Source organism: Scyliorhinus torazame, chromosome 1, assembly GCF_047496885.1.
Source record: "Scyliorhinus torazame isolate Kashiwa2021f chromosome 1, sScyTor2.1, whole genome shotgun sequence".
Taxonomy (NCBI): domain Eukaryota; kingdom Metazoa; phylum Chordata; class Chondrichthyes; order Carcharhiniformes; family Scyliorhinidae; genus Scyliorhinus; species Scyliorhinus torazame.
The window spans coordinates 314,035,615-314,059,421 of record NC_092707.1 but is presented as its reverse complement, the minus strand read 5'-3'; the positions used below and the strand labels follow the sequence as shown (position 1 = coordinate 314,059,421).

Below are 23,807 nucleotides of genomic sequence, written 5' to 3'. Positions count from 1 at the left end.
CTTGGGGGCCCTGAAAAGAGCCCAAAAGTCTCGAGAGGGAATCCTTTTGGCAGTGTTCGCTTCACCAATCTGCCCCAAAATGTCCGTGGAAACTCCTGAAAAAAGTCTAAGTGTCCGTTCCAGACAGGAGCTGCCGAATGCGTGACCTACTCCTCCATGGCCGCCACCGGAAGCCTTGTCCCCGCTTCTTCAGTGGCCCTGGTGAGATCTTTTCACAGTTGTTCCCTCTGCTGTTAGAATTCACTTTTGACAAAGGTCCTCAGGACTGTTTGCAGCTTTAAGCTTGCCCTTCCCCCGCTTGCATGCTGCAAACTGCTGCAAATGCTGTTTATCCTGTTGCAGCCAAATCTTCCACTGCTTCTGCCGGGCCTGGCAGCCAAAATACACAACACTCCTGGGGGACACCGTCAGGGGAGTGTTGCAGTCCTCTTGCCACACCGGGAAATGTCAAACAAATGCCGTGGGGGCCCTGCAAAAGAGCCCAAAAGTCCGCTCCAAGCGGGAGCTACCAAATATGCAACCTAGCTCTGCATAGCCGCACCCGGAAGTCCTGGTTACTATTTTTTAATAGTTTGTGAATTTGTACCCAGATATCGCTATCCAGCTTTATCCTATTGAAGGAACATTGGAACACCAACACTTGGAAGTCACTCACCATCATGACTTGGCAATATATCACCATTCCTTCACTGTCGCTGGATCAAAATCCTGGAACTCCCTCCCTAACAGCATTGTGGGTGTACCTACACCACATGGACTGCAGCAGTTCAAAAAGGCAGCTCACCACCACCTTCACAAGGGCAATCAGGGATGGGCAATGAATGTTGGCCTAGCCAGCAAAGCCCACATCTCGAATAAATTAATAACACATTTTATTTGTCCGAGCAAAATTCACCACCATCCACTTACATATGTACTCCGCAAGTTTGTTATTTTCTTAACATTTTGTTACAGTCTTCCTCAGTATTAACCATATGCACAACACACCTCTCATTGGCAAATTTGAATATTGTCCTTCCAATCTGGTCAGTGGTCAGGGACAGGAGAGCATGACTGTCTATGAGGCAGAAGAGGACCCAGAGGGCAGGAGTGTCAGCCTCTTCAATTGTCCAACAGGTTGAGGTTCTCTTAGCTTGTTTGGATGAGAATGGTGGCTGCAGGGTAGATGAGCTGTGTTATTGGTGTGGACCTGAACCCCAATTTTGGTTAAGACCTCGGACTAGAATCCAATTATTTGCATTTGGTAAAACTGTGAGGAAATGTTACTGTACCACAGGAGTGATAACGCTGGTCAGTAAATAGCTTAATTGTTAAAACAAACTTGAATTAAGCACATTAGCAACAAAAATAGCTTTACAGTTAACAGATACAACATCTCAACTTGTTTCCTGAAACCTGCCTCTATGTTCCAATTAAGTAAACCCATATATTTCAAATACTATTTATATGAATATACAATTACAACCAGGTTTTATTTGCTTATTTTGAGAAGAGTCCTCGGAGAGACAAACCTTTTAGGACCAAACTGAAAACCCTTCTGCTGAGCTTAGAGTCCTGTAGTCAACTGCCTTTTCGGACAGACCTGGCCCCACCCATTAGCAATTTTGTTACACTCAAAGCACACAGCAATTTTGCTTACTGTAACAGGATGTGCCTTAACTGGTTCAGCCTGGACCAAACACAATAACCTCACTGTTAATCACAGCTCTAGCAGTCATACTGTCTGCATGCATTTTAACCCAGGTTTTAATAATATTACTGCAAAAATATAAACAATAAAACCTGACAATTTCTTATATTCATCACAGCTGGCTGACTATGGTACCATGGTACAAGGAGTCATTCAAGTGGGAGGAACACATAAGAATATATGATAGTAGGGGACAGTATTTGTTGTGTTCCAAGTAATTGTACAATAAATATCTTACTGCGTTTCTTTACTTTGACAGATATTTTCCCTGTAAATAACTATTTGCTTTATGGAGATAAAAATCACAATTCCATCATTGTATCATTATAATGAAACTATAATTGTCAGAAGGCAGTACATTCGGTTTCCTACCATAAAGTCGGAACATTTAAATACACATTTTCATATGCACTGTTTCGTTACCACCTTCACCACAGTATCATTCTTCAGCTGAAAACACAACTCGGTGTCCTATTCCTAAACTGTAGCAAAAACAATGTCACCCTTGATTAAATTACAAAAAGGTGCTCAAAGGTTAATTGAAGAGGACTTGAATCTTATTTTCTCTCATCTCTATTAAGCAGAATGCCTCTGATGAGGGCATAGTAGAGATTGAAAAATTCTAACATGAAGAATTGAGGGAAAAAACTCAATATACTGAATACTAAGTTATCACTTAACTGATACCAACATATACCATAGTACTGTCTTAAAACATAGATTTCATAGAATTTACAGTGAAGAAGGAGGCCAATCGGCCCATCGAGTCTGCACCGGCCCTTACAAAGAGCACCCTACTCAAGCCCACGTCTCTACTCTATCCCCGTAACCCAGTAACCCCCAATTAACCTTTTTGGACACTAAGGGCAATTTAACATGGCCAATCCACCTAACCCGCACATCTTTGGACTGTGGGAGGAAACCGGAGCACCCGGAGGAAACCCACGCGCACACGGGGAGAACGTGCAGACTCCGCACAGTGACCCAAGCCGGGAATCGAACCTGGGACACTGGAGCTGTGAAACAACTGTGCTAACCACTATGCTACCGTGCTGCCCAAGGGAGGGGAAGAGAAATGAAAATGCACAAAAATTTTAACATTTTGTAAATGCTTTAGAAAGACAAAAGCAGCAAAAACTATTACCTAGTATAAGATGAAGTTTGGTGTCTGTCTGGAAGGCATAATGCAATGTGACCAGAAAAGGAGACTGCCGAATATGCTCTAACACCTGCCGTTCTGTCTTGATGTGTTCGGTTGTTTTTGCTTTTTGTACAATGGAAGCCTTCTTAAGCACTTTCATTGCATAGAGTTTGTTTGTATCATGGCCACTGATTTTTCTGACCAGGAAAACTTTCCCATAAGCTGCAAGACACAAGAAAAATGTGTTTAATAATTATAAAGTATCATAGTTGCTCACCCCTAGTCATTAAAAAATAATGGTCATCAATTATTCCATAACAGAGTAATAGACATTTAAGATTGTCTTATAGGTCACAAAGTTGCAAAGCATGATAGCTCTTCAATATGCTACACCATCAAATTAACCTCATCTTGGTCCCTCTTGAAAACCTGAAGTGGTGCATGACAGTAATGTGTTTTCACCCTCCCTTCCTTGTACATTTTGTTACCACACCCTGGGCCAGTGCACGGTCAATTTTAGTCCCACTTGACCTGGAGTCGCCACATGGTTGAAATTAACTTTTATTTTTAAAATACCCGAGGCCTTCGGCTGCCCAATAACTACAGTCACCAAGTTTGTAAATTTGAACACAATTAACAGTAACTATAATTAAATAGGCAACAAATAGAACTGGTTAACTATTATCTAATCTCTAACCCCCTCTCTCCGCCCTCTACACACACAGACACCCACATGGAGAGGAGAGATGTAAAATAATGATGAAAGTAAAAGGATAAGAGCCTTTGTTTCAGATGGAATCTTCCAGTTAAGTTTCTTCTTAAGTCTAAGCTTTCAGATGGATGTTATCTTTTCTTTCAGGTTGTAACGGTTTTCACTGTAGATTCACAGAAATAGCAGGCTGCCAGCATTAGAGAGAGCGAGAGAGAGGAGAGAAGAGAGAGAGGAGAGAGAAAAGAGAGGAGAGAGAAAAGAGAGGAGAGGAGAGGAGAGAGAGAACTGCTTCCACCTGGAGGGTCCAGTGGCTTCTCTCCACAAAAAAAACCAGGGGCGAAATTCTCCGTTATCGGCGCGATGTCTGCCGACCGGCGGCAAAAACGGCGCAAAGTCTCCGGCCCGGAATGGGCTAGCAGCGACGTGACGCTATCCACGCTGGCTCACGTGGTTCACGCTGTGCGGCGTCATACACGGCGCACGGCGTGACGGTTCATAAGGACGCGCTGCTCCCCCGACCCGACCAGAACACCCGACCGGATGGCCGCCCGCCGCTCAGCCCCGAGGTTCCAGTCTCGTGACGCAGTGGAGCAGAGGAGGGAGGCCCTGTATCCCGGACACGGCCGCAGAGTTGCCCCACGCCACAGCAGGCGTCTGTGGAGGGAGGTGGCAGAGGCCGTCAGCGCTGTGGCCCCGACACCACGGACAGGCACCCAGTGCCACAAGAAGGTGAACAACCTCGTCAGAGCAGCCAGGGTGAGCCTCCCCACCCCCACCCCTGCCTGATCTCCATATCCCCCCTCCCCATATCCCCCCTCCCCCATGTCCCCCCTCCCCCATATCCCCCCTCCCCCATATCCCCAAGTGAATCCAGCCCTAACCTTAACCTCTGCAATACACGCGCAACCAATGGCGTGCATTCATATTCCTGTCTAACACTGTTGCCTTTTACCCCTGCCACCGCCCCCCCCCCCCAACCACAGGAGAAACGCGCACACAACACCAGGGAACATGTGAGGACTGGAGGAGGCCCCGCTGATGAGAGGCTACTGACCGAACATGAGGGAAGGGCCCTGGAACTGGCTGGCAGACCTGAGGACAGGGAGGTTGCTGATGCAGAGGTCGGGGACACACCAGCAAGTGAGCCACCGACAGCCCGTCCCCATATCCCCCCTCCCCCATATCACCTGATCACTGCCTGCGTGTCTAACCATGCATGCTTCACTGTGTATCGCAGGAGCAAACGTCAAGGCACCCATCCCCGCAGATCCCGCAGATGCAGACCGCCCGCAAGATGCCCCTCGGAGACCACAGGAGACGGAGAGACCCGGACCCTCTGGCATGCGACGCCCGCACGATGCCCCTCGGAGACCACTGGAGATGGAGAGACCTGGAGCAACAGGGAGACGACGCCCCCGTCTCGTGCGGGTGCGACGACGCAGGCGTGTGCCACCCAGCGACGAGAGGGGCAGCCACAGGCCCCCATCACAGCCGAGCCACAAAACCACTACCCAGGACACCACTACCCAGGACACCCCTACCCAGGAAACTGAAATACAGGACAGTGACACAGATTGGATGGGCGGAGATGAACCGCCACTCCAAAGTGCCATGGACTCAGTCGGACGGTGCGCACGACACAACGCCACTGCTGTCACCAACACCCTCCACCATCGCAGAAACTCACCTCGGTTGGGCATTTTAGTGATGAGTCATCTGGTACACTCACTGGTGCGCACAACACAGCCGTCCCGGTACAGCAGGTGGAGGTAGGAGCAGCAGAGGGGCCGGGTGGTCGGAGGGCAGCCCAGCCCAAGCGAACATCTGCCGGCCAGATGGATCCAGGGTTCCTGGAGTTACCACACCCACCCATAGGTCCGATGCAACCACCGAACCTGAGACGAGCGAAGAGGGTGACGGCCAGCTTGCGGCGGCTGCAGTCGCAGGTGGAGGAGTCCACCCGCGTCCAGGAGCTGGGAGTGGTCCCGGTCATGCGTGCCACCCAGGCCGACACCGCACGGGTGGCGTCCGCGATGGAGGCAATGGGTGCGACGGTGACAGACATGGGGAGTGGTTTGCGAGGCCTGGGGCTTTCCATGCAGGCGGCGTCTGTGGCCCAGGACATGGCTGCCCTCTCACAGGAGGCTATGAGCCAGCGGCAGATGGCAGAGGGGCTCAACTCCGTGGCACAGTCTCTGCAGGCCATGGCCCAGTCTCAGCAGGCCATGGCCCTGTCTCAGCAGGCCATCGCTGAGGGCATCGGCACCATTGCCCATGTGCTAGCCGGCGTCGCCCAGACACAGACAGGGATGGCCAACTCCCTGAGCTCCATGGCTGCAAACCTGCAGATCCTTGTCGATACCAGCACGGGCCTCCAGGACTGGCAGCGCCAGATGTCGGGGGGGCTTCGGATGGCCAATCCGTTCGTATCCCCCACCCATGTAGAGGCCTGGGGGCCATCGGGCACCCCGAGGGAGGAGGAGGTGCTGTGGTCCGTCCCGGGTCCCCCTGTAGGGGAGGTCCCGGAACACCGCGACACCTCGGACTCCCACCCCCCCCCCCCCTCCGTCCCAGGTGCATCGGGTGGCAACGGGCAGGACAGGCTGGCAGCTCACCATCCCAGTCGCCTGGGCCGCAGCCTGGCCCATCTAGGCCAGGACGCCCCAGGAAACGGCCGCCAAAGGGATCCAGTGTCAGAGGGCAGGAATCACAGGAGTCCACCTCCAGTTCTGCTGTACCGTCTGGGGAACCACGTAGACGTAGTCATAGGGTCCGTAAGGCCAAACAATTGGACACTGAGTAAGTTGGCACGGGTGCAGGGCACAGATGAGTTTTAGGGGCTAGGGCACGTGCATGAACTCCTTTGGTTATTAAAGTCAATGTTACACCTACGGAAGCTGCCTTTGTGCTCTGTCCAAAGCGTGCGGGGGTGTCATGTACGTTGAGCGCAAGTGTGTGTGTGAGGGGTGGTCTTACCTCAGCCCCAGGTGAGTCTGCCGCCTTCCCCCTGGGCCGCCATCAACATCCCCCCCGGGCAGAGGACGGGACCGTGCACTGCAGTGTCACAGCCGCATGCAGGGATGGTCCGGGTGGATGGTGGTACTGTGGCCATGGGTCAGACATAGTCCAACGATGTGGAGCCAGGAGCTCATCGCAGAGCGGGTTGTCATCATCCTCCATGGCCTGCAATAGACACGCGTCCACCGGCAACTGTGTGAGCCCCGCCGTTGTGTCGCAGGTGGATCAGCAATGGGGGGCTCACACAGTTGCCGGTGGACGCGGTGGGTGGGGTTGGGGAGGGGGGTGAGGGTGCTGGGTGGGTGGATGGGTGGGGGGGTGTGGGTGGTCGGCTGTTGCCATGGTGTGCGGTCTGTGGCCATACTACCCGATTCCCACGCCCATCTAGTCAGTGAAGCGGGCGGCTATCAGCCTGTCCCGTGCCTGCTGGCCCAGCTGGTAACGGTGGACAGCCACCCGCCCGTGTCTAGCCGGTCTGCCCTGACTATTGCCCCCATCCCCCTCATCTGGGGAGGGCTGCGCCTCTTCCTGCTGCTCCTCCACTCCGCCCTCCTCTGCCTGCGGCACATCGCCCCTCTGCTGGGCTATATTGTGCAGGACGCAGCACACCACAATGATGCGGCCGACCCTATCTGACTGGAGGGCGCCCCCAGAGAGGTCCAGGCACCTGAAACGCATCTTCAGCACGCCAAAGCACCTCTCTATCACTCCCCTTGTCGCTACATGGGCATCATTGTAACGGTTCTCCGCCTCATTGCGTGGCCTCCGTATAGGCGCCATCAACCACGATCGCAATGCGTAGCCCCTGTCGCCCAGCAACCAGCCCCTCAGCCGGGGATGGCGTCCCTCGTACATGCCGGTGATGTATGACCGCGACAACACGCATGAGTCGTGTACACTGCCCGGGTAACGGGCACAGATGTGCAGGATCATCATGCGGTGGTCGGAGACCACCTGTACGTTCATCGAATAGGTCCCCTTCCTATTAGTGAACACGGCCCTGTTATCTGCAGGTGGCCGCACGGCGACGTGCATCCCATCAATCCGCCCTGGACCATGGGGAACCCGGCCACGGCAGAGAAGCCCACGGCCCGGGCATCTTGGCTTGCCCGGTCCACAGGGAAGCGGATGTAGCGGTGCGCCATGGCATATAGGGCGTCTGTCACTGCCCGGATGCACCGGTGCACCAATGTCTGCGATATGCAGGACAGATCCCCACTCGGTGTCTGGAATGACCCCGTTGCATAAAGGTTCAGGGCCACCGTAACCTTGACGGACACGGGGAGAGGGTGTCCCCCGCCAGTGCCACGCGGTGACCGGTGTGCCAGCAGGTGGCAGATGTGTGCCACAGTTTCCCGGCTCATCCGGAGTCTCCTCCTGCAATCCCGGTCCGTGAGGTCCTGGTATGACAGCCGGGGCCGGTACACACGGGGCGTCCTCGGGTGCCTCCGTTGCCGTGGGGCCGCGCCCCCTCCTCTTCCTGTCGGTCAGGTGTCCCTCCAGCCTGGTCGGCTGCCGCCTGCCCGTCTGCGGCAGCCTGCGCCGCCTCTCTGGCACGCTCCTCCTCCTCCTCATCCAGGGCAACATGGACATTAGCGGCTGCCGCCACGGCGGCCAACATCGCTGGCTGATCGGAAAACATGACGGCCTGGGGGGGGGGGGGGGGGGGGGGGAGAAAACAACGACATGTCATCATTGCCCATACCCCCTCCTCCCCCCAGCCAGGTGGCATGGACCGCATGGGTCCGACTGTTGGAGGCTGGCACCTGGCCAGGTGGACCAACTCACTTTCCCCCCCCCCCCCCCCCCCCCCCCCACACACGTCCCTCCCCGGCACGGACCCCATCTCCCACCCGGCACGGACCCCGCACACGCGCACGCGCACACGCACACGCGCACGCACACACACACACACACACAATCGCCTCTCCAGCGGCCAACCCCCAGGCCGTCACCTACCTCCACGCTGGTCGGCGTAAACCTTGAGCACTGGTTGACGCCAATTGAAAGGTGGTTTGATTTACGCCGATGTGACCTGTCATCACGTCGGCGGGACTTCGGCCCATCCAGACGGGAGAATATCGGCAGCTCCAAAATCCATTGCCTTGCGCCCACCCGTGCCATTCTCCGAGGTGTGCGGCGCGATTGACGCCCCACCGACTTTTCTTCCTTTGGAGAATTCGGCAGGCGGCGGGGGTGGAATTCACGACGGCCAACGGCCATTCTCCGACCCGGTGGACGGGGGGGGGGGGGGGGGTCGGAGAATCTCGCCCCTGATCTGACAGGAACCATTTGCTATCGGTTGCCAGCAGAATACTATCCCTGGCCAATCCAATGGCTACCAGGCAACCTATCAAAACAAACCCCTCCAAATCTCTTGGATGCCATAAAGTCTCTGTTCTTCTGCCCAAAATATAAAACTTTATAACACAAGTGTATAATTTTGACACTTTGAGTTCCTTACTTCCTCTGCTTGACTAAAAGTATGTCTCCATTAACCATCCAAGCACCATAAACTCTGAAGACAAAATAAAAGAAACAGGAACAAAGGGAATCAACAGGAAAGGCCTTTACAATTGCTGAAACGCATTTAGCCTCTCCTGTGTGCCCACATCAATGCTGAGATCAGGAACAAAGAGTATTGGGAGCTACTACCAAGAATTGATATTCAAATCTACTCTGCAACACAATGCATTTATAACAATAATGTGTGCTACTGAGGGTGCCAATATTTATTTTATTGCAGATGTACAATGTTGACTATTTGTGCAAAAAGCTTACTGTATCTCAGTACCATGGAATGTCCAATGCATTGCAATCTGCACTGCTTGTACTCAGTTTACATTCTTAATTTGGCTGGGAGAAACATAGTATGAAACCTATCCTGTATCTAACTAATTCCATTATTTCACCAAAACGTTCCAATATCTGTGATCCGATGCACTACAGCTGATTGCAGGGCAGCTCTTGATACCTCAGCATTTGATTCAGTGATAACCCAACTCATGCAAACCACAATGATCCCTACTGCCGATTTCTGACCAGCAACTACTGCTGAAATGCATGTACTGAGATATGGGCCCAATTTTGTACACATTGGGCTGAATTCTTTGGCCCTGACACAAAGGGGTGGGTTGGTAAATACATCAAGCCTTTCAAAAGTCCACTGACATCAATGGAAGCTGAAAATCCCATCGGTGAAAAATTCCACCCATTGTTTGTGTGCGATCGGCGAATCTGGAAGCAGATATCAAAATATTTTCCACAAATTGCAACTGATACGCGATTTCATGCTGGTTGGCCCTCTGCCCCTCCTTCTAGGATGAGTGCCTGCACACTGTATTGGAGGCAGTGAGTGCCTGGCATAACATACTCATGCCACAATGGCATGAGGAGGCCACCACACCAGACAAAGGTGGCATTGGCAGTATCATCCTAGGTGAGCAAGCATGATATGATGTAGCTCACATGGACCCAGCATCACAAAATGTTCAATGATCTTCACCACTCTGCAAGAGTGAGCACTGAGTAGGCATGGAACTGTGTATAGAAGTCTGGAAGGGTGGCTGTTCTTTGTGGCATTTAGGGGTGAAAGATTCAGAGTACACATATACCTGTGCCAGCCAAGACTGGGATACCTACCCATTAACCTGAGTGCATTGAAGAGTGAGCTGTGCTAATCTGATGGGCAGCTCGGCCTGGTTCTCTGGGGGACAGGCAGCATCATGAGGCTGATATGATGTTGCAGGTAAAGGGTGGAGTTATGCAAGGTTTTTCCAAAGTGCAGGTTACGACCCTTGGGTGGGCCGCAGGCGAGAGTTTGGGGAGGGGGAGTCGCAGAGCGATTAGTGGCACTGTTCCCGCGGTGGTCCAGATCATGGGAGTAGCGCCCAAAGAGAAGTGGTGAGTGAAACATTCCTTTAACATTGTGACCTCAGAGTCAATTATTAACTTAGAGCTGACTCCAAATTAAAAGACTACGCTGCTCTAGTTGACCTGTGATACCACCATAAAAACACGGCAAAAGCCCATGAGGCTGTCAACATTCCGGAGTAGCAATTCCGAGGAGTACCTAGTGCTGAGCAAAACAAGTGTTTTGTTGCTATTGCCCTTCACAGCGACCGATTGTATTTTCCGTTTTCATAAAGATGAAGACAGCACAAAAGGAACTGACTGAAGTCTGCACCCGATATGCACGTTGTCCTCTCCTCCTTTGAACCTGATTCTAGATCATGAAGTCCTGGCTCCCCTCGTGTATTAAAGATAAGCAAACCTGGCGTGTGTTGCGAAGGTCGGCCGGCATGGATCTTGCCGGTTGGCCAAAGTGGGTTCTGGGAAAAAAAGTTTGAAAAACCCTGAAGTAGCAAATTCACTTTTGTCCATGCAGGTAAAGAGAAGTCATAGTGCTGTGGAGTCCAGGTGGACCGGTGGTAGTGAGACGATCTGCTCATATTGAGCAAGTTTCAAATGAAATGCGAGCATGGAGCAAGGTCCACAGGTCACAAAGAGGGAGGGATCTCTGAGTAAGGAAAGAGTCCAGTGGACATGTGAAAGACTGGGGTAGTGTAATGTAATGTAGGATAGTGTTCTCTCCACTGAAAAGATCAAACCAAGAGTCCCGATTGCTCATCCTATCACAATGCCAAAGTGCATCGTCCATAGTGTCAACAAACCATCTTGTATGCACAGTCCCTTTATGATGATGATGATATCTACTGACATAGTATTTTTCCCTCAGATGTGCCATCCTCAAGATGTGTCAAAGATCCGGGGCTGGATTCTTCGCAGCCTGGCACCAAAATTGCGTTCGACGCGGGGGCAGAGAATCCAATTTCACGATGAAATCAGGCCCGCTGATTCTCCGGGAGTACTCCACGCGGCTGGGGGCCCATTGACAGAGGCCAGCCCAGCGATCCTATGCTCCAGACCAGCCGAGTTCCTGACGGCGTGGAACTAACCACCCATTGCCGGTCATGGTGTTGACGTGTCCGCGGCCGCCCTGGTGGGGGGCGGGGGATCGGACACCGGGGGGGCTTTATAGGCGGCCGGGGACAGATCCGCGCGGTCGGATGCTTGGGCGCCCGACTGATCGGGGGGGGGGGGGGGGTCTAGTTTTTATGTGTGGCTCCACGGTCTGAGTCTGCCACGGTGCTCGGCGCGGCCGCTGGACGCCCCGCTGTGCGCATGCACGGGCTCAAAACCAGAAGTGCGGGGGCCCATATCTGCAGTTAAAGCTGCGCGAATTACTCTGGCTCCCTGCTAGCCCCCCTGCAAGGCTGTGAATTAGCTCCACTTATTCCCAGAAATCTCCAGAGTAAAACGCGAGCGTTTTTATGTCTGCGTGGGGACATAGTCCCATTTTGGGAGAATCCAGCCCCCCCGAGTTTCCTTCATTGACACAAGGGGAGCCATACATAGAAGCACCCATGTCACATCCTCTCATGCACACCAGTGGGCATTAGGGGGGTCAGCATCATCATTATTGCACAGTGATGAGGACAGTACACACTTGCATAAGGAGCTGGTGGAGACAGAGTGGAGGACTGCTGGAGACCAGGAACATGTCAAGTCCGAGGCAGATGATGAGCCTCTGGAGCCATTCATCAGGCGGCAGATTCTGGATGTCCGGTTAGATTCATGGAAAGATCTGGCAGAGATTCTGGAGAGTCTTGGTGCCATGGTCTCTGACTTGGAGGAACTATGCAGAGAGAGAGCACTACCTCCTCCATTGAGCGAGTGGCAAAGCTCATGGAGGCAGCTCCAGGAGCAGAATCAGGTGCTTCAGGGGCTGCACTCGGACCTGCAAGCCCACACACTGGCAGCAATACAGCAGATCATTACCAGTGTGAGAGATGGATGAGGCACCTAGTCACTTAGCTTCTCCATTGTAAATTCTATGATAATTCTATAAGATACAAGACAAAATGCATGATTAGACCGCGCGCGGGCCCCGGCTCCACCGATATATGATTGAAGTAAACCCTAAATAAGCACTTTGCAGGTGCCACTCCACTTTCACTTAATATGTGTGCTGCTCATGAAATATTACAACATTTACAGGCGTTTTATTTTTACACATTAATTCAACTGTGGCTGTGGCTGCGGCATGGCTGGGGGCATGGGACACCAGACGGACCCGCCCATCACCAGAAGGTCCTGCAAGATACAAGACAAAATACACGATTAGACCGTGGGCCTGGGGGGGGTTTGACATATGTAGCATGGGGAACCGCAACTCAGCAGGACCTCCACCCCGGTGAGTTTCCTTTCCGCTGGACCGCTGACCACGTTCAGGGCCCTCTGCTCAGCCACGGTCAGGGGCCACATGTCCGGTGGACCCTCTCCAATTTTCTCCTGCTTTCGGTGATTATGGCCGGCTTTCCCCTGGGGAGTGGAGGGAGTGGAAAACAGAAAACGACAGTGTTACACAGTCTGACGCATGCAGCCCAGGGGTTGGTAGTTGGTGGCCTCAGGGGCCAGGGAGCCTGGCCATGGTGGCCGGTATGGGTGCTGCCATGTAGTGCAGGATGCGGGGAGGGGGGGGTTGGGGCTACAGGTGTGTGGGATGGGGTTAGTACTAGGGGCACGGTGCTGCCTATTCACCCTGGCGGACCGGAGGAGACTGTGCAGTTTCTTCCAGGACTGCAGGCTGGTCTGGATAGTGTTGCTCATGGCACTCACCACCTCTGCCACCTGCACCCAGGTATGGCGAACAGCAGCAGCTGGCAGCCTTCTTTCTGGGCTGGGGTACAGGGTGGCCTGCCTCATTTCCACCACGTCCATGAGGTCATCAGTGAATTGTGGCGCCGCTCTCCTTGCTGCCATCTTGTTAGCTGGGATGGTGTGTGGGGAATGTGGTGTGTATATGCAGCTGCAGCTTGTCAGCTCCTGAGTGTCAATCACACTGTTTCTAATTGAAATCAATTGTGTTCCACGTGGCGCTAGTGCTGGTCCCTCAACAGTCACTGAATCTGACCAGGTGCGGCACCATTTTTGCTGTCATGAAAGTCCACGAATCCTGCCCCGGCGTCAACACGTGTCTCAGGAGAATCTTGCCCTTGAGGTTTATCTCATCTGAACAGTGCATTTGTTTGACGGAGCTTGGGCAACAGATCGGGAAACACTGCATAGTTCTCCTGCTAACCCTTGGAAGGAATCAGGGGTGAGAAAATTCAGGGCCAAAGTCAACTTAAGAGCCACTGGCACATCAGGTGGTCACCGGCAAAGTCAAGGTGATCTCTGGGTCAATCATGCGGCAAATGGAGGTCACAGTCTCCCTAAAGAGGTGAGAGGTGGTGCCTCTGTCGGCACTTTACCTCCGACATGTCCAGGTTGCTGGAGCACTTCCTGTCGACTCTCGCTGCAGGATAACAGCGTCTTCTCTGGACTCTTCCACCTTGCACTTCTTGCTGGTCCGTCACCTCATGTGCTTGCACCTCGCTTTCCACAGGATGCTGCCTGTGGACACCAGTCCTGGTCTCCCTTCTGGCCCTTTCCCCCTCAGTGGAGGGTCTCCCTCCAGCAGATTAAACAATCCCCATTTGCTGGAACACAGATGGCACAAAATGGTGCCCAGAACATAGAACATACAGTACAGAAGGAGGCCATTCAGCCATTGAGTCTGCACCGACCCACTTAAGCCCTCACTTCCACCCTATCCCCGTAACCCAATAACCCCTCCTAACCTTTTTGGTCACTACGGGCAATTTATCATGACCAATCCACCAGTCTTTGGACTGTGGGAGGAAACCAGAGCACCCGGAGGAAACCCACGCAAACACGGGGAGAATGTGTAGACTCTGCACAGGCAGTGACCCAGCGGGGAATCAAACCTGGGACCCTGGCACTGTGAAGGCACAGTGCTCTCCACAATGCTATCCACTTGTGCCCAAGGGACACAAAGCTTCCAAGAAAGCTTGTAGGCTAAAGAATCCTCCAGAGTGCACAGAAATGCAATTAACTGTCAGAAAAGCACCTTCAACCAACTGTTACCTCAACCCATACGTACTCAAGCTTCTGGGCAAGCATCACATTCCAGATTGAGTGTCAAATCAAAACATGATTGCCGTCTACCCATGTGGCCCGAGCACTGGCTGTTAAATCTCATGAGTCAAATAAAATTCAAAACAATTGCCTTTTTAATTTCCTGTTTAATTGTTGGTGGACACACTTCAGGCTTCCATGCAAGCCCATCAACCACAAATGGTACGACAGTGCAATGATGTTGGAATGTGCGGCCAATGTTTTTTCGCATAATTTCACGGGATTTTAGGTCGGCCCCACACCAGGGGCGCGATTCTCCGCTCCCGTGCCGAAGTGCCTCGACGGCGCGAAACGGCCCCTATCCCGACCAATTCAGGGCCCGATAATGGGCTAGGAGCGGGGCCGCGTCATTTACACGCGCCAGGCCTTGTCGCCACGTAATGGCGGCGCCGCATACATGACGCGGCCGGCGCCGCATAACTGGCGTCACCCGCGCATGCGTGGTTGCCGTCCTCTCGGAGTCCGCCCCGCAAGAATATGTCAGCCGCATCTTGCAGGGCTGCGGAAGAAAGGAGGTCCTCCTTCAGAGAGGGTGGCCCGACGATCGGTGGGCACTGATCGCGGGCCAGGCCCCATTTGAGGCCCCCCCCCCCCCCCCCCCCCCCCCCCCACAGGCCGCCCCCACCAGCATTCCCGCGCTGTTCCCGGTGGCAGTGACCAAGTGTGGACGGCGCCGGGGGGAACCCGCTGTTTTGGCCTGGCCGCTCGGCCCATCCGGGCCTGAGAATAGCAGGGGTGCCGGAGAATCACCATTTTGGGTGTCTCGGGCGATTCTCCGGCCTGCGCCGCGCGGAACTCGACGGGGCCGTTCTCGTCGCTTGGGAGAATCGCGGGAGGGCGTCGGACCGGCGTCGCAGGAAAATTCGGCGACCCAGGCGATGCTCCCAACCGGTGCGGGAGTGGAGAATCCTGCCCCTGATCTGGCAAAGTAAAATTCTGGCTATGGTTTTGCTATTATGTCTCCTGGAGGTCAAATGGCCTGTTAACAATCGCAGGTGAATAATGCCTAATTAGGTAATGTATGGGAGTGCACCTGGTGCCCACTGAACTGTTCCAGAGGAAGAGGTTACTCTCTCAGTTAATATGTGCATTAACAGGAATTTGTTTGCAGACTTTTACTTTATTCTGCACATCCTTGTTGAAACCACTATGTTATACAGACATTTTATTAGCTGGTTAAACTGATAACTGGTCTCAGTTGGAAACAATACAATTGCCTTTGTGCCATTAGGTTGGTCAAGGACAAATCGGCCAGTTATGCTCCCAAACATTGGCAACGATCTCTGTAGAAACTCTCTCTGTGTTGATATCAGCGAGGTTAGGATCCGGCTTGACTATGACAACACTAAAATCTGTTAGCCTTATGAAAGAAAATTATTACACTGAATGCATGCTGGGTGATTTTTTAAAAATAATGGCAGTTGTCCAAACAACTTGTTTGCCAAGGGTGTGTTTGCACTGTGTCAAGTGTACACAGCTGCACTTTTGTGGATAGGGCATATATGTCTGAAGAAAGTAATTATGCTTTTAACCTGTCCTTCTCCACTCCCATTTTGTAAGTAATTTCTCCATTTAGTTAATATTGCTGTTGTATCTATAAAATCTCGGATGCTTCGACCAGTGTATCAATCAAAAGTTTAGTTTTACCCAGATATCTTTATGGACAAGTAAAACAAAGTTCAACCAAGTTTATTTAACACAATAATATTAATCCTTAAATTATCCCAATAACATTCTTCAAAAGTCCCAAGATTCGTGATACTACCTGTGCAGAAGGACTCAGTCGAGCCGCAGATCCGATTCTGAGGCTCTCGTTCCTCAGGGTCGTCGTTGGGAAGGTGGATCTCATTGGCTGCTTCCTTCTGTCTCTAGTCAGTTTTCCAAATTGTCAAGGTCACCTCCATGGCGAGTCTTCGCTGTGGTGTGTCTTGGGGGTCTACCTTTACCCCCCTCCCTTTGCACCTTTCCAGAATCTTCTCTGGCTGTCGGCCAATTGGGGTCTCAAGAGGGTGTCCCAACACCCAATGGACTTGATGATGACTGCTTGACAAGACACCTGAGACCCAACTCTATGTGTCCATCTCCGGTTGTGTTGTTTGCACGTAGCCGGTTACCATACAAGGTAACGGCGGGAACTCTGGGCACCAGAAAGTCTGGCCTCGCCTGGGCAACCATAACATATCGATGCATATGAATCATATGAATGGAGCCGATTATCTCCTGATGGATGATTGACAAGGCAGGCCCAGACATGTCCTGTCTTTAGTGTATTTGGATTTTGGTCAAGTTCGAATTCCCATCTGCCTGCCTGGAGTAGACTGCAGTTTGATTTAAAACGTCTAATTCTTAATTTAGTGTCCAATTTTTTCGGGCCTAAAATCCAGGCCATCCCAGATCATCACATTTCTTAATGTCATACCTATTTATATACATGGAAAGGTTTGCTCTCAGGCACCAGACTCACTGTTCAACCAGATTAGTGGAGGACACTCAATAGGTTTTGGGGATGGGGGATGGAATAGGTGTCCTCTTTTATGCCAGTCCATGATTCAGGGAAAGGCTTCCCCCTAAGGCACTGGTTGACCCTGGAGCTATGACACCACTTTTGAAGGTGCATACTTTTCCTTGTGGTCGCCAAGGGTTTGTTTGGCTCATTACAATAAGTTTACCTCGGCTTCCTTCCTGAATTGGACAGCTGTCCCGATGACAGTCTTGTAATTAGCTGGCACTGGTAAAATGCTGCCTCTGGGTCCGGACACTGGCTAACACGGGGCTAGCCTGGCTTTCGGTCCTAGTGTTGTATCATCTTCCTTTGTGGAAAAATTCAGCTCTTTATTTCCAGGCTGCAGACAGCCAGATTGAGGGTAAAACTGTCAGCTCTCACCAGGCTGCATTCGGGGAGTAGTGCAGGAGAAATCCGAAGACTTGTGGGGAGATATCAGAATAGTGTAATCATAAGTCTTATACAGAAGAAGATAGGCAAGATTGGTAGAGTTGTGGGTTTGGAATCGAATTGTGGTGGGTTGTGAAGCAGGCATTGTACAAGGGCAGTTACCTCCAGTATCCAGTCTGGTTTGGCTTCCTTCAGCCACTGGGTATCCACCCTGACCCAGCACATCCAATTTTGAGGGTAAAGTTTCTCTGTGTTTCATGAACATATGCTGAAAATAGATCACACTTCATGGGAAAATTCTCACTTTTTTTATTTCACTGATTTTCTTCCAAAATCTTTTGTTGAACTGGAGTTCAACAGGCACTGACACCATTTGCAACCTCACCCAAGCAGCATTAATTTTTACTTCCGAGATTCGACAACAAATATCAACCCCATCCCAATCAAACCAGATCTTCTCCTCACCTCACCTCAAATCAACATAGGAGCGGCGGCATGGCAGCACAGTGGTTCGCACTGTTGCTTCACAGTGCCAAGGTCCCAGTTTGATTCCAGGCTTGGGTCACTGTCTGTGCGGAGTCTGCACATTCTCCCGTGTTTGTGTGGATTTCCTCCCACAGTCCAAAAATGTGCAGGTTAGGTGGATTGGCCATTCTATATTGCCCTTTATGTCCAAAATGGTTAGGTGGGGTTACTAGGTTACGGGGATAGGGTGGAGATGTGGGCTTCAGTAGGGTGCTCTTTCCAAGGGCTGGTGCAGACTCGATGGGCCAAATGGCCTCCTTCTGCACTGTAAGTTCTATGTAAATATGGACAGTTCCCGCAGAGATTACTGGTAATGAAAAGGAGCACCCACTGGCTGATTTTTCCATACATAGCCCAGCAGTACAAAGGCCAATTATACAGTCCTATACATCTAATTCAGTATAAAAAACAGATTGAACGGTTAGTGGCTTGTTGAACCATTTGCAATTTATTAGTATAATGTCAAGAGACATAAAAGGCTTTATCCAAAACTCACCTCCTGTTCCCAGAACTTTTAGCAACTCAAAGTTTTCTAATCCAACTTTTTCTTGGTGTCCAGTGAGGTTAGCTGTCAATTAAATTAAAAATACAAAATGAAGATAGCAATATATGACACAGCAATACAGTCATTCATTTAAACACAAAAACCTTGAAGTAAGGTTGTCAAGCCATTTTTAGATGGAAAAAGCTCACACGCTGGAGATGTATGGGTTGACACACACCATCCTCAGATAATTTTTCTTTATGACCCAGGTTCTGGTGTTTGCTTTTAAAAATATGAGTTAAATCTAAACATTTTCAGGTGACTACTGTGCGGATATTGAGACCAAAGAAGAGAGCCTGAACTCACTGTAATCAGAGAGTAGCTGGATGGTAGAATCATCAGGAAGAGAGAGGAGAAATTAAGAATGACTCAAAAGAATGGATTAAGGAAACAGCAATGAAGGAAAAAGTGATACGATAGTAATGTGACAATTGGAAAACTGGAGGAATATTGGTGTCTAATCATTGAGATATGTTAAGAGTTAAAAACCTGGGGGTATTGTGTGTTTACTTCAATGGTCATGGTTTTCAAAAGGATTTTGTTTTGTACATGCCTGGAAGCTTCTAGGAATTAGCAGGTGAAATTGATCAGAAGAACGTGGATTGACTGTGGAGGCCCCTGGGCAGTTAATGTTCTTTTGCAGCCTGCAGAGATAATTTGGGTTTCAGCTTGGAGGAAGTCGTTGCTGGGTGGAGCCCAGGGAAGCAGAGAGGTAGTGCGTTTTGGAAAAGCTCTGAGAGAGGAGCTGAATTCTGATTTGCCTGACCCTTAGTCCATAATTCTTTCCCAGTGGGATTGTTAACAAAAATAGTAACAATATTTCAAAGCAGAGAAGTCTTGTCTGAAGACAAGGAAGAGGCTGAAAAAACCTAGTTGAAGCAGCTATCTGAAGATATTGAAGAATCCTGGGGTGCAGTCCATCTGGTCCAGGTGATTAATCCGCCTTCAGACCTTTCAGTTTCTCCAGACTCATCTCCTCAGTGATGGCCACTGCACTCACCCCTGCCCCCTGACTCGCTTGAAGTTCTAGTATGCCAGTGGTGTCTTCCACTGTAAAGATTGATGCAAAGTACCTATTCAGTTCCTCTGCCATTTCTTTGTTCCCCATTACCATTTCTCCAACCTCATTTTCCAATGATCCAATGTCCATTTTTGCTTATCTCTTGCCTTTTATATAATCGAAAAATACCTCTTGCAAACTTCTTTTATATTACTAACTAGCTTACACTTGTACTTCACCTTCTCCCTCCTGTATTGCATTTTTAGTTGTCCTCTGCTTGCTTTGAAAGGTTTCCCAATCCTCTGGCTTCCCACTAATCCACGCCACAATGCATGCTTTTTCTTTTATGCTGTCCCTGACTTCCCTCGTCAGCCATGGCTGCTGTGTCCTCCCCTTAGCATGTTTCCTCCTCCTTCAGCGAGTTGTGGAGGCAGCGTTGGCCAATGGTCATCGAGGGGAGCAGTGGGGCGACTCTCAACTTCCAGGCCAGGGCTGAAGAGGGCGGGCAGGCAACCAACCAAAAAGAAGAGGCCAGCAGTCCAACTAGCCAGCAGCAGCCAGGCAGGAGCACACACAGTCGTCGAGGATCAAAGCCCGGCCACCCGAGTGAGAGCCAAGAGGTGAGCAGAGCAGCAGACGGGAGGTGCGAGAAAGAGCAGGCAAGCACGAGTGTTGTTTTTTTTCAGGAATCGGGAAGCAGCAGCCAGCGGGAGCAGGGTGACTTGACCAGGCAGAGCTGAGAGCGAGAGGACTGGGCAGCAACTGGACCGGGCAGCAAGGGCGAATGAGAGAACAGGCCAGGCCAAATAGCCAGCAGCAGCAGCCAGGCAGGAGCACGTGCGGTCGTTGAGGGCGGAGGCTCGAAGCCCGGCCACTTAAGCGAGAACCGAGAGGTGCGAAGAAGGTCAGGCAAACGCTGGCATTGTGCCTCGGGAAATCAGGAAGAAGCGGCCAGCAGGAGCAGGGCGACTCGACCAGAGCCAGAGGTCAGTCAGGCAGCAGGGCTGCGAGTGAGAGGGGTTAGGCGGCGACGGCGAGAGCTTCTGTTTCTTGCATTGTGTGAGCTGAGCGTAGGTGGGATCAGGAGGGCATTGATGTGGGCTGGCACAGTAGCGCATGGTTAGTAATGCTGCCTCATGGCGCTGAGGATCCGGGTTCGATCCTGGCCCCAGGTCACTGTCCCTGTGGAGTTTGCACATTCTTCTTGTGTTTGCGTGGTTTTACTCCCACAACCCAAAGATGTGCAGCGTAGATGGATTGGCCACACTAAATTGTCCCTTAATTGGGAATTTTCTTTTAAAAAGGAGGGCATTGATGTAATTCGGGATGGGGCTCGACATCATTGGGGGTGGGCTGCCACATCACCGGGGCCAGGGCATGTTATGGGGCAAAGAGGGAGAGTGCGGGGCCCTCAAAAGTGTAAGACCGCCTCTGAGCCTAAGTAAGAAGGATGCCAATTAGCTGTCTCTACCTGAAGCAAAAGCGATTGTGCCCTCTAACATTCCTGAGACTCATGCTCGTGACACTGATTGGCCATCAAACATTAGCAATGTCAGCTCCCTGCAGTCTCAAACTCATGGAATTCCACTGGCACCATCGTGGCTTTCTGTGCCCGGTGGGAACCGCAGGGTCTGGGGTACTTTATTGACCCCTTTAATCACCTTTTAATTTGATGTTTTTTAAGTTTCAGTTGATCTTTGTTTTAGTTTGGGCAGTGCTCCTTTAAGGAGCGGCCCCTTTTGAGTTGTCCCTTAATTGGTTTACTTTAGTTTAATTAGTTGAACTTTTAAAGTTATGGAATGGGATGAATCCTCAAGGTTCAGGGTTCAAAGCTTGGTTTCACAGCATCAAAAGGCACTGGGCTCGCTTCTCTGGCAGGACCCCAATGCCTGTCAATCAGGATCCATTAGCCACTCCAAGGTGGACATAGCCGTCCAGCTGACCCTGGCCATTTGGGATGAGTGGGCAGATAACTCTCCTGTCAGATCCCTCAATGATAGTGAGCCTAAGGGAGGGGAAACCCAGATGGGTGGCTAAAGGTGAATCAAAGTGGGCGAGGGCATAGGCAGGGGCGAGTCTTGTTCTGGAGCAGCGAGGGCACCTAAGCTTAGTGAATGATCTCCACTGGTGACGTTCTGGGATTTGATGCTTCCAGGTCAGGAAGAGGCCAATGGATCAGGGGCAGTGATAATGGTCAGCTGCTGCAACACCAAACTGACTCTCTCATTTTTCACAACATTCCTATTGATATCAGCAGGGTGCCAGTGGAGCTAGCCATCCTACTCATCACTGCACTGGATGAGCACAGACTCAGCGGCACCGAGGGAAGACCCTGCAGAATGAGATAAGGGGACCCCAGGGCAGGCTCAGGGACCAGAGGTCGCACCAGCCGTGCAGTGGGCATGAAGGCACTGAAGGAGACCAAGGGTCTACCGGACTAGTGTGTCCTTCATGGAGCTGTTGGACAGCATGTGCCGTCAAAGACACTGCCTCACAAGGGAGACTGTGCTGCACCTCTGCCACGTGCTTGCAGACTTGATGCCAAGTGGTGGTGGAGGACGCCCGCTCCCTGTAGCCATTAACTTCACAGCAGTCCTCAATTTCTGCGCAACGGTATCCTTCCAGGGCTCCACGGGGACCTCTGTGGGATCTCACAGGCATCCGGCCAGAAGTGCATCCATGAGGTGACGGATGCACTGTATGCACAAGCTCTAGACTACATTCACTGTCTGTGCGGAGTCTGCATGCTCTCCCCCGGTCTACAAGGGTTTCCTCTGAGTGCTCTGATTTCCTTCCACAGTCCAAAGATGTGCAGGTTAGGTGGATTGGCCATGCTAAATTTCTCTTAGTGTCCAAAAAGTTAAGGTGGGATTACGGGGAGAGGTGCAGGCGTGGGCTTAGTAGGGTGCTCTTTCCAAGGACCGGTGCAGACTTGATGGGCCGTATGGCCTCCTTCTGCACTGTAAAGTCTATGATCTATGTTCACTTTAGCCCGGATCAGGCCAGACTGGATTGGGGGGGGGGGGGGGGGGGGGGGGGAGAATCCTTGGCCAGTCACAGGTCCCTGGAATCTTGGAGGAACAACCCAGGCTACAGGGATGGCTCCTTGGGGACAAGGGATATCCCCTCAGATCATGGCTGATGATGCCAGTGCAGAGGAGAGGCCACAGACCGCGACGGAGGCCAGGTACAATGAGCTGCACAGTGTGACACAAGCTCATCGAGCGGTGCATTGGCCTGTTGAAGTTGAGTTTCCGCTGACCTGACAGGTGCAGTGAGGCTCTACAATACAGCCCCAGAGGGTCTCCCACATTGTTGTGGTCTACTGTGCCCTCTACAACCTGGTCCTGCAGCAAGGTGAGGAGCTTCCTGAAGACGACCTTGAAGAGCAGCACATGCCATCGGACGAGGACATGCCTGAGGATGCCAAGGAAGAGCCCGCTGCAGAACCAGAGGGTGCAGGCCAGATGGGGGCTGAGGGTGCATAGACGGGGGAGACACCCTCATCATCTCTTGCTTCATAACTAGCTCGTCAGACTACAGCACAACGCGACCCCCCCCCCCCCCACTCGAGCTCTCAATCATCAGGGTACTGGGGGCCGGGGAGACCTTGAATGTCTGTTACCCGGTCAGGAGGGTGATGACGACTCACAGTGAGGAATGGTCTGTGATGCTTCTCAGGGAATGCTTATGTCTGACTCCAGTCTCTCTGCTGCCATGCAGCCCGCTGACTCCCTGGCTCATTACTGAGTGAGGCTCCACGCATCATAATCTTGTCCCCTTGCTCTAGAGGGGGATTAGGTAGGGTGGAGGGTATAGGGTTCAATGAATCAGCACCATGCTGATATCAATAGGAATGTTTCAACATTCTCATTGAGAGGGCCACATTGAATGAGAAAATGGTGTCCCAATGGAGAGAAGCGCCATGCCACTGGGAGGTGGGGAAAGATTCTGAGGCATTATTGTGACAAAAATAACATTTAATTCAGCGACGTATCCAAATGCTACAAGTTACAAATTTCTCCAACCAATAATGGCGAACTACACACCTGCCACCGCTGTGCCCCTACAATTCCTTACACTTGTGGACCCGCCCACTGCATCATGGTGCGTTCCCAGGCTGCACAGCACAAGCTGCCTTCTACGCCCTGTTGCCTGAGATGCCATTGGCAAGTGTCCTCTGGAGAGCTGAGACCTGGAGGGTCCCAGCCTACTTTCAGGTGCCGCTGGTGTTGTTGCAA

At 51.7% G+C, this 23,807-nt stretch overlaps 1 protein-coding gene across 2 annotated transcripts in view; it reads right to left on the bottom strand.

Annotated features, from left to right (window-relative positions):
- Positions 1-23,807, bottom strand: part of LOC140424188 (ribosomal protein S6 kinase alpha-5-like) — a 201,724-nt gene that overhangs the window by 94,541 nt on the left and 83,376 nt on the right. For both annotated transcript variants that reach the window (XM_072507844.1, XM_072507846.1), the window contains exons 2-3: positions 18,519-18,590; positions 2,835-3,053 (exon numbers count right to left, since the gene is read on the bottom strand). In XM_072507844.1, the coding sequence (XP_072363945.1) occupies positions 2,835-3,053; positions 18,519-18,590 (291 nt within the window). The remainder of the gene's footprint in view (positions 1-2,834; positions 3,054-18,518; positions 18,591-23,807) is intronic.